The following is a 10,053-nucleotide window of genomic DNA, read 5'->3' as shown; positions in this document are numbered from 1 at the left end:
AAATTGAAAATTTAACTAAGATACTGCTGAGATGTGTCATGTTAAGATACTTCTAAGGATACGAGTATGACAGAGTCCCTGCCTCAAGAAACTAACAATCTAACTCAGAAGGCACACATCTGTGCATACGTGTACATAAGCCCACATTTATCACACACAGTAAGCATTATAAAGTACGCAGCATGCTTTATAGTCCTTTAAATGGACTAATGCTCGTTTGACTGAAAGTAGAGGGAAACCAGATGAAAGCTTCATGGAAGAGGTAGCATTTAAAGTAAGTCTTTCAGGGTAACAGGGAAAGTTTGAAAAAAAGAGGAAAGTGACTAAAGATTCAGGCAAAGAAAACATAGAGATGGACAAAGTTCAAGGCCTGCAGATACGTAAGGACAGGAAAGCAGGAAAGTGAAAAATGACAAAACAGTCCACTTTGGGTAGAGTGTAATGGGAATAAGACATAAGCTGAGAAAGTTGAATCAGACTATTTTTGAATTGGTCAATGGCAGAACCAGCCCTACATTTACAGATTAACCTGGCAGTGGTGGGTAGAAGTAAATGCCAGAGGGTACAGATGGCAGGCAGAAGGCCAATTAAGAGGTTATTGCAATAGACCAGTGGGTGGCAATGAGGACATCAGCCAGGATAGTGGCAGTGAAAACAGACAACCACTTTAGTCAAAATTTTAAACCGGCACTGTATGTTGCTTCTGTCCCAATTCTCCATGGTAACAGGCTATCCCAAGTGAAAATTATTAAAAAGGAGCACTAATTTGAATAAAGCTTTCCCAACATAGAGAATGAAAACTAAGTGAGCCCAGATCCACGTTGAGTTTAAAACCATCACTAACCTCTGGCCTTATACTTTCACCAAGGCATTCAGCCAATTGTGGAAAAGAAATATACACAGGAGACTCAAGAAACATCTCATTAATACAGTATTTATTTGTCTTCCTTCTGTCAAGCCCTGAGCCAACCACTTTCCCCAGGCTGCCTGGGGAGGTACAGGAAAAGAAACATACGGGGCAGACGAGACACGGGAGAAAGAACTATGGGAGGTGGAAACGTCTCCTTCACATGGCGAAGAGGATGAGAAAGGCCACCATCAGGCAAAAAAGCCCCATGGCCTCCGAGAGGGCAAAGCCCAGAATGGCGTAGGAGAAGAGCTGCTGCTTCAGAGAAGGGTTCCTGGGAGGGGAAGAGAGAAGACTGAATTTCTAGTCCATATAAAGAAAAAGACAAACATTAAAAGAGGGCTCAGGGAAAATCTATTTCAAGCTAACATTTCAGGTAACGGGTCTCTCAGGGTGACACCATCATGCCCCATTTCTTGCTCTGACCCATCAAGGTCTCTACAGAGATGAATGGGGGAGGGGACAATCCAAAATTCTGTAACACAGCCCAGGTACAAACATTACCTCCTCCACTGTATCACCACATCTTCCCTGGGTCTGGACACTTAACTATCCAGGGTTCAACCAGGATGGAAGATATCTCTGGGAGGCAGGGTCTATCAGAGCAGCATTTCCAAACTTTAAGCAGTAGAACCCCATAAGACAAAACGTGTAACAGCTAAAGTGTGATGGAGTGGCGGAACTGGAAGTCTTGTTTGATTGGTCTCCCCTTCATTCTCTAAGAGTCTCTGGGGTGTACCCTCAGAACCCTAGGGCTTTATGTAACACAATTAGAAAAACACTATTCTAGTGGACAAGGACATCAGAGGGACAAATAACTTCTCTTATTTCAAAATAGTCAAAAGATTTTGGGCTGCAAACCGCCTGGGGGCGGGAGGGGGGGGGCGCGTCATATTTAGACAATATGAGTCAAAATGGGATAAAGGACTCCTAATTCTGAAAATCAATATATAATTTCTATTTCCCTTACTGTCACCTCCAGAAGACTTGATGGATAAAGTGAAGCAACACTAGCTTTTAACAGAATTGTGGACACAGAAGTTTCTCATTTCATACAAATCCTAAAAAATAAACTTATTTCCCCAAAGACATTGAGAGAACTTGCAGGTCTCTGAAGGATTAATTTAGCTCTAACACTGAGTTGCCCAGAGCTGTTGGGGACCAAACACTCCCAAATGTCAGGGAGCACCGGGGCTGGATGCAGAAGCAGTTTTCCCAGGAGTGATAAGGGAATTCCCGGGGACAGGGAAAAACAGTAGCAGAGCCACTATGCTGAGGCTTTAGACTGGGGGGTGGACGTGGCAAACTTTTTCTGTAAAGGGCTAGACAGCAAATATTTTAGGCTCTGCGGGTCACATACAACCTGTTACCTTTTTTATTTTCATGAACCTTTAAAAATGTAAAACCCTTCTTAGTTCAGCTATACAAAACCAAGCAGGCCCAAATACAGACCTCTTGCCTTAGTTTGCTGACTCCTACTTTAAACCAAAGCTGTCCAATAGAACTTTCCAAAATGGTAGCTACGAGTCACATGTGGCTGCTGAGCTACACTGAAAATGTACAAAACTTAAGTCAGTGTATTTTTAGTTAAAACTTACATCTGAATACCATTATGTGGTTAGTGGCTACTGTATAGGATACTACAGCTCCAGAACCCCAAATATTTCTGCCCAGACCTGTGGAAGCACGGCAGAGAGCCAGTGGAGGGCCCATCTTACCTGGCATAACCAATGATGAGACTCCCAAACACAGTCCCAATTCCAGCTCCAGAGCCAGCCACCCCTACTGTGGCAGCCCCGGCTCCAATGAACTTGGCTGCTGTGTCGATGTCCCTTGAAATGGCACTGGTTTGGAAGCTGCGGCTAGGAGTAAGTGAGGTGGTCAGGGGACGGGGGACTGCTGCCAAGCTGCTGTGGCTCTGTGAAGAAGCAGCAGATAGAAAGTTTTTAGGAAATCCTTTTTTTGCTTTGGAAAACTTCGGTACCATTTAATCCCTTTCTCCCATCATTTCTCCTCCAAATAGATAGTCTTTTAACTCCCCAGAAAACTCTACTGCCAAGCAGAACTTTTAAATGAAAGAGGTGGATGTCAAATATCTTCATGACTCAGGTACAGTCTAGAAATGGAAGACTACAGCCCTAGCCTGTTCCTGATGCCTTGAGATCATCTTCCTGGGCTACATGCTCCCAACTCAAGTCAGTACACTAGATCAAGTAAAATGGGAGTTACAAGCAGCACACAGGGGCATGTGCTGCCAATGGCAAAAGCTGGAACATTAGGGAATATATCACATTGTATATGGTATCATGAGTCCTCAGCACTCCCCCTACTGGTTCTGTTAGGTAACCCTCCCTTCCCCACCCCATCCCCACCCTCACCCCTCCCCACAGGTCCAGTCCCACTCGTAAGGTACCTCATCTGTCAGTGTCTCTGGTCGTCTTACCACCACTGCAGACAGTGATCGGCTCAATAGTGTAGAGGTTCTCCTGATCTAGCCGGAATAATACAAGGTCAAGAAGGTCAAGAAAGGCTGTGGAGAGGAGTTTTAGAACTACTGCAAATTATTACTGAGATGCCCCATTTATTCACTAGAACTTAAATTGGAATCTCAAAAGAGAATCTGGAATCATTCATTTAAAGCATTTACTTCACTCAATAAAAAATCTACACATATACTGGTAATGGCCAGCTCATTAGAAGGAAGTGAATGACTGGAACATCTTTCCCTGAACACACTGTTCTGGAAAATAGGCACAAAGACCTATACTGAAAATGTACCCCCTCCTGGATGTCTTTTCTAACTCCAAGCCAGCGTCTCCAAGATAGACAACATGGTGGTTAACAGCCAAGGCTTTAGTCATATATAACTAGATTCAAATCCTAGCTCTATCTGACTTGTGTGATCTTAGGACAAGTCATGTAAATCTTTTTAAGCCTGCTTTCTTATCTATCAAATGGGAATAACATATCTCAGGGTTGACTGGAGGAGTAAATAAGATTATGTACATAAACTGGTAGACTCAATGCCAGGCACAGCAAGTGCTCAATAAATAATACCAACTAACAGCATCACTCCTTTTCACTTATGAGTGAATGAACTGATTGCCTCCACTATCAAATACTCTTTCATTTCTTCCATCCTGTTGCTTTTGAATCAAATATTTTTCCTATGTGTATTTTAGCTTCCCACCCAAATTTAAGCTTCCAGAGGAACTCCTAGCTATAGCTCTCTGACACTCAGGACAAAATCCTGTACACAGTGCATACTCAGTCTGACTTAGGCAATTTATTTCATGTTTACCATTTCTGGCAGGGCTCCAGTTTACAAGGACACAGTGTTTCTGATAGGAATAACCTGATCTTAGCCTAGATGCTCATTTATGCTCTTCTGTTATGACTGCATGAGAAAAATCAATTGGCCTTCATGGGACACAAGGCAAGGAACGCCTAGGAAGCATTCACTGTCTCGTCAGGCTAGCAAGGCAAAGGGCCCAACTGTGAAGCATAAGGTCTGAGAAGCAAAAGACAAAACACCTCTCCTTAAAAACTTTCTTGGGAAAGGTGGGTACTCACCAAGGAGGGGGTGGAGACGAACTTGGCGCAAGCGTACATTTTCAGGGGATGGAGGGCTGTGGCAGGAAAGCTGCAATTACAGAAGCAGCAGTGTAAGTGTTGTTCTTGCTCATCAAAAGACAGCTGTATTAGTAGGTGCTCTGGAAAACTTAAATGGCCCAGAAAGCAGTAACTGACCTCAAGTCTTAGCAGAGATGGAATGAGAACCCTGAAGTCAGGATTTCCTCCACACAATTTCCAATATTTCCTTATAATCAAGTGACTTCTCTTGGTCTGAACAAGAAGCCACTTGGTCCCAGCTTTAAGACATGTTATCTCCTTCCATAGCCTCACGAGTTGGGACTGTAGATGAATTTTCCCAGCATCTTTTGCCCAAGTTTCCCCTCAGTCTCTTATCCAAAAGGAACTCTTCTCAAGCCTTCACTTCCTGGATCTAAAAATGTTGCCCTTTAAGACTATCAGGGTAATTTCCTAGCAGTCCAGTAGTTAGGACTCTGAGATTCCACTGTAGGGGGCATGGGTTCCATCCGTGATTGGGGAACTAAGATCCTATAAGCCATATAGCCAAGCCACCCACCCCCCCCAAAAAAAAAGACTCTTGGAAGATATGTGCATAAGGCCAAGACTCTGAAAGGGCCTCTAGCAATCCTCTTATTGAATTACCAGGAAACGTTTGTCAAAACATGTCAAAAGATTTGTCAAAGATGTTCAAGCTGGATTTAGAAAAGGCAGAGGAACCAGAGATCAAATTGCCAACATCCGCTGGATCATCGAAAAAGCAAGAGAGTTCCAGAAAAACATCTGCTGCTTTACGGACTACGCCAAACCCTTTGACCATGTGGATCACAACAGACCATGGAAAATTCTTAAAAGAGATGGGAATATCAGACCACCTGACCCTCCTCCTGAGAAATCTGTATGCAGGTTAAGAAGCAACAGTTAGAACCAGACATGGAACAACAGACTGGTTCCAAATCGGGAAAGGAGTACATCAAGGCTGTATATTGTCACCCTGCTTATTTAACTTATATGCAGAGTACATCATGAAAAATGCTGACTGGATGAAGCACAAGCTGGAATCAAGATTGCCGGGAGAAACATCAATAACCTCAGATATGCAGATGACACCAGCCTTATGGCAAAAAGCAAAGAACTAAAGACCCTCTTGAAGAAAGTGAAAGAGGAGAGTGAAAAAGCTGGCTTAAAACTCAACATTCAGAAAACTAAGATCATGGCATCTGGTCCCATCACTTCATGGGAAATAGATGGGAAAACAATGGAAACAGTGATAGACTGTTATTTTTTGGGGGCTCCAAAATCTCTGCAGATGGTGACTGCAGCCATGAAATTAAAAGATGCTTGCTCCTTGGAAGAAAAGTTATGACCAACCTAGACAGCATATTAAAAAGCAGAGACATTACTTTGCCCACAAAGATCCGTCTAGTCAAAGCTATGGTTTTTCCAGTAGTCATGTATGGATGTGAGTTGGACTATAAAGAAAGCTGAGCACTGAAGAATTGATGCTTTTGAACTGTGGTATTGGAGAAGACTCTTGAGAGTCCATTGGACTGCAAGGAGATCCAACCAGTCTATCCTAAAGGAAATCAGTCCTGAATATTCACTGGAAGGACTGATGCTGAAGCTGAAACTTCAATACTTTGGCCACCTGATGCAAAGAGCTGACTCATTTGAAAAGACCCTAATGCTGGGAAAGATTGAAGGCTGGGGGAGAAGGGGATGACAGAGGATAAGATGGTTGGATGGCGTCATTGACTTAATGAACATGAGTTTTAATAAGCTCCGGGAACTGGTGATGGACAGGGAAGTCTGGTGTGCTGCAATCCATGGGGCTGCAAAGAGACACTAAGCTACTTAACTGACAGACTGAGGAAGCATTTGTCAAAACACTTATCTCCTATGTTAATTAACCAGATAAGGCAGATCAAGGAGGAAATCTGTCATTACTCTAATTAGCAATGACTGTTAAAAGTATTCATTTCCACCATGGTGGAATGGTTAAGAATCTGCACTTCTACTGCAGGGATCCCTGGTCAGGGAACAAAGATCCCTTGACCATGAACTGTGGCCAAGAAAGAAAAACAAACAAACAAACAAAAAATGCATATTCTTCGGTCTCACCTTTAGGCTTTCTGGGTCAAGATTCTCCTTGGGAATAAGGCCCAAGTACTCTATTTTGGGGTTCCCTAGTGGCTCAGCAGTAAACAATCCGCCTGACAGTGCAGGACACTCGGGTTCGATTCCTGGGTGGGGCCTAATGGATAAGGCGTCTGATTCCGATTCCTGGGTGGGGAAGATCCCCTGGAGAAGGAGACGGCAACCCACTCCAGTATTCATGCCTGGGAAATCCCATGGACAGAGAAGCCTGGCTGGCTACAGTCCATGGGGTCACAAAAGAGTGGGACATGACTTAGAGACTAAACAATAATAACGTTCTATATTTCAGTGAAGCTTCCCAAATGATTCTTAGGTACTTGGAGAGCGTGGTCTTAAAAAGTTTTAAAACTATGGCAGTGGTAGAATAAGAATTTGAACTCTTCTCACTCTTAACGCTTTCTAATATGCTACAGGTTGAAATACTCAGTGATTACTTAGGCCTGTTAAATGACACTTCCTTGAATGAGCTGGACTAATACTTTCCCAGATTAACTTCTGGTTCCAGAATGTTACTTTTACATTAATGGATGTCTTCAACTCTTGTCCTTTCCGGAACTCTGATTTCTGCCCATATGTAAGTCTAACCCAATTTTGCTGCCAGGTTGTTCAGGTTTTCTTAGGTCAAAAATCCAAAATTTCTTTTAAGCTTAAAAAAAGGAGACTTTTTTCCCCCAAGGCAACAAAACCTCAATATCATCATTTTTAAAATATAGCTCTTAGAGGGATTAAATGAAATAACATATGGGAAGAGCCTGATGTGGAACTGAAGGAAGTCTGCAGGAAGCGGTGATCCCTCTGCTGGCCACCTAAACTTGGCCAAGTCTGCACTTGTTAACCAATATCACCTTGGGGAACAGCACTACCCAGGTTCATGGGTTTCTTCCTCAGTGGAGGTCAGCCAGGGAGTTACAGGGCTGCTACTTAATCGTTCCCTTTCTTAACCCTTTCCTCTTGAGGGCAGAGTCTGGGGACTCTCAGTAAACCCCTTGACAGGAAACCTGGCAAGTGGGTAGCACCCCATGCTGGCCCCTCCGCTTTTTAGGCCTGTTGCCTCTAAAGGAAAACCTTCACAAAGCCCACGACTTGTTTTTTTCCGCTTCACCGCAGTGGAAGGAAGAGAACGTCACTGGGAGACGATACGCGGTACCAAAGAAGCCTGCCTCTTTTCTGCTATAGCTCTCTCCCAGTCCACAGCCTGAAGGTAGGGGGTGCTTTGGCTGTGCTGTTCATTTCTACCACTTTCATGGTTTACTTTTTAAATCGAGGGGTGCTGCCTAGAGGGACTGGTGGCTTTAGACAATCCACCAATCTCCACTGCTCGACACTTGAGATCCTGGGGCCAAAAGTCTGGAGGTTTCAGAATAAGGAAAGCACGAGTCAGGATGAGAAGAGAAAGGAGAAATTAGAGGGGAGAGTCTGGGGGTTGGGACAGTTCTGAAAGGGCAAAAGGGTGAGAAAAGAGCGTTTGCAAGCGACAGGTAAAATGAGCACTCTGGGATTTGACTTTCGACAGCTCCCAGGCGCCCTCCCCCCCCCCCCCCCACGAGACATCAAAGATGGCGCCAGGCCCGCGCGGCTGGAGGTCACCGGCACGAGGAAGGGGCAGCCCTGACGCGCGGGGATACGGGGGCAAGGGAGGGCGTGAGGACCCAGGTGGGAGCACGCAAGGTAAGGGCCTCAGACCATCCACGCGAGGTGGGCGCCCGGCGCGCGTGCGCGGCGCAACACGGGCGCGAGGGCCCAAGGCCTTACCTGCTCCCAGTGCAGAGAAGACAGAGAGGGGCGGGGAGGGGCGGGAATAGGAAAAGGAGGCTCAGCGCAGGCGCGGCCCGGACCAAAGAGTCGCTCCGCCAAGGATAGAGAGATCACAAACTTGAGGGTCGGCCCAGGCACCACAGCGCCGCCTGCCAGCTCTGTGGCGGTAGCCAGCCAGTCACTCCACCTGGCGTCTGAGAGGAGAAACTGCAGGCCGAGCCTGAGAAATGAGGACACTCCGCAGTGTAAGCCGATCCGTAACGTGGCCTGCGGTTTGCTCAGCACAGCGGCTGGGATCTTGGATTTGCTTCTCTTTTCCAAGCATGCGCGATCACACTGCGGGGGGGGGGGGGGGGGGGGGGGGGGGGGTGGGGGGCGGTGAGAAGAAAACCCAACTGTCCAGAATTTCAGTGTTAAATGGCATACAATCGAAATGGGGTTCAATGTCCAAAATCTAGCAGAAGGAAAATGAGGTCACAGGATTCCCGACGCCTGTTGCCACCGACCCAGGATTTATGGATTCAATGGGCGGATAGTCAGAAAAATGCCCCAGTTGCCTCTAGTGGCTCGGAGAAGGCAATGGCACCCCACTCCAGTACTCTTGCCTGGAAAATCCCATGGATGGAGGAGCCTGGTAGGCTGCGGACCATGGGGTCGCTAAGAGTCGGACACAACTGAAGTGACTTAGCAGCAGTAGCAGCCTCTAGTGGCTTCACTTTTATTTCCCTCTTCTTATTCCAGTGATCAACTATGAGAAAATCAGCATCAGGGAATCAGAAGATAGGGGCTAAAGATGATTAGGGCTCGAGAGCCCTGACCCTAAGCATTCTTTCCTGAGGCCTGAGACAGTCAAGGAATAGAGGGCATCAGAGACCAGCAGTGAGGTTGGGAGGTCAAACCAGGCATGCCAGGGCCTCTGCTCAGGCTTCATCTACACGAGTTAAGATAAGCAGTCCCCCACCCCCAGGACGTGCTCTTATGGAGGCCCCTCAGCTTCTTCCCCTTTTGCTCGTCCTTTCCCCATGGGAGAAAGTAGGGGGCCTCCTGGCCCTCACCTCTTCTTCTAGGCTGCTTTATGTCCCAGATAGGTCTGACCTGTTCCTTTGGAGGGAGGTCCACAAGGCCTACCCACTTCCCCTCGCGTCCAAACCTCGGCCGTCCAGGCATCGTCTTGAACGCAGCACGAGAAAGACGGGGAAAGCTCACCAAACCCCCATAAAAAATAAAAAAATTAAAAGAAGGCCGCGGCTGTAAATAAAGCCAAATCCGCCACCCTCTGAGGGGCCGTTTGTCCTCCCCTCCTTGGCCCCGTCCTTCCCGCCGCCCCCTCCCGGCTCCCGGGCCCCGCGGCGCCCCGGCCCCGAGCTCCTCCATTTAATCGGATTTGGGAGAAGGGGAGGATAAATCACGGCAGCAGCTTTACGGTCCCGGAGGAGAGGCGAGCCGCAGCCAGGCACACCCCGGCCGGCGATAAAAACCGCCGCTGAAAGCCCACGGAGCAATTTCCCGGGACCCCGAGCGACGCCATTACAGGAATGTAATTTTGCCCGGATGAGGCCCCGAGTTTAATTATCCTCGCGGAGGAATTTCAATGCGGCCAATCCATCTTGCAGGCGGGCGGCAGAGGGATTTATATGGGCCCG

General features: G+C 46.7%; 1 protein-coding gene across 2 annotated transcripts; it reads right to left on the bottom strand.

The window, feature by feature from the left end:
- Positions 1-918: 918 nt before the first annotated feature.
- On the bottom strand, positions 919-8,475 carry ATP5MC2 (ATP synthase membrane subunit c locus 2). Of its 2 annotated transcripts, none has more exons than XM_043882343.1 (5): positions 8,408-8,475; positions 4,481-4,550; positions 3,321-3,398; positions 2,626-2,825; positions 919-1,181 (listed from the first exon to the last, which is right to left on the bottom strand). In XM_043882343.1, the coding sequence occupies exons 2-5, from the start codon at positions 4,517-4,519 to the stop codon at positions 1,067-1,069; spliced, it is 432 nt and encodes a 143-aa protein (XP_043738278.1). In that variant the 5' UTR covers positions 4,520-4,550; positions 8,408-8,475; the 3' UTR covers positions 919-1,066. The 2 variants fall into 2 exon arrangements, with proteins under 2 accessions (XP_043738278.1, XP_043738286.1); XM_043882351.1 differs by lacking the exon at positions 8,408-8,475 and adding an exon at positions 4,658-4,679.
- Between the last annotated feature and the right edge of the window lie 1,578 nt (positions 8,476-10,053).

The sequence above is a fragment of the Cervus elaphus genome, chromosome 3 (assembly GCF_910594005.1).
Source record: "Cervus elaphus chromosome 3, mCerEla1.1, whole genome shotgun sequence".
Classification (NCBI taxonomy): Eukaryota; Metazoa; Chordata; class Mammalia; order Artiodactyla; family Cervidae; genus Cervus; species Cervus elaphus.
Note: the sequence above shows the minus strand (reverse complement) of the source record. Positions and strands in the feature narration are given on the sequence as shown.

What these genes read in the sequence shown, in the direction of transcription:
- ATP5MC2 (XM_043882343.1), bottom strand. Translation starts at nt 4,519, where the DNA reads ATGTACGCTTGCGCCAAGTTCGTCTCCACCCCCTCCTTG. An exon ending in TCGTCTCCACCCCCTCCTTG is followed by an intron (nt 3,399 to 4,480) that starts GTGAGTACCCAC and finishes TATTCCGGCTAG; the next exon opens with ATCAGGAGAACCTCTACACT. An exon ending in CTCATCATTGGTTATGCCAG is followed by an intron (nt 1,182 to 2,625) that starts GTAAGATGGGCC and finishes TTCCCCTCCCAG; the next exon opens with GAACCCTTCTCTGAAGCAGC.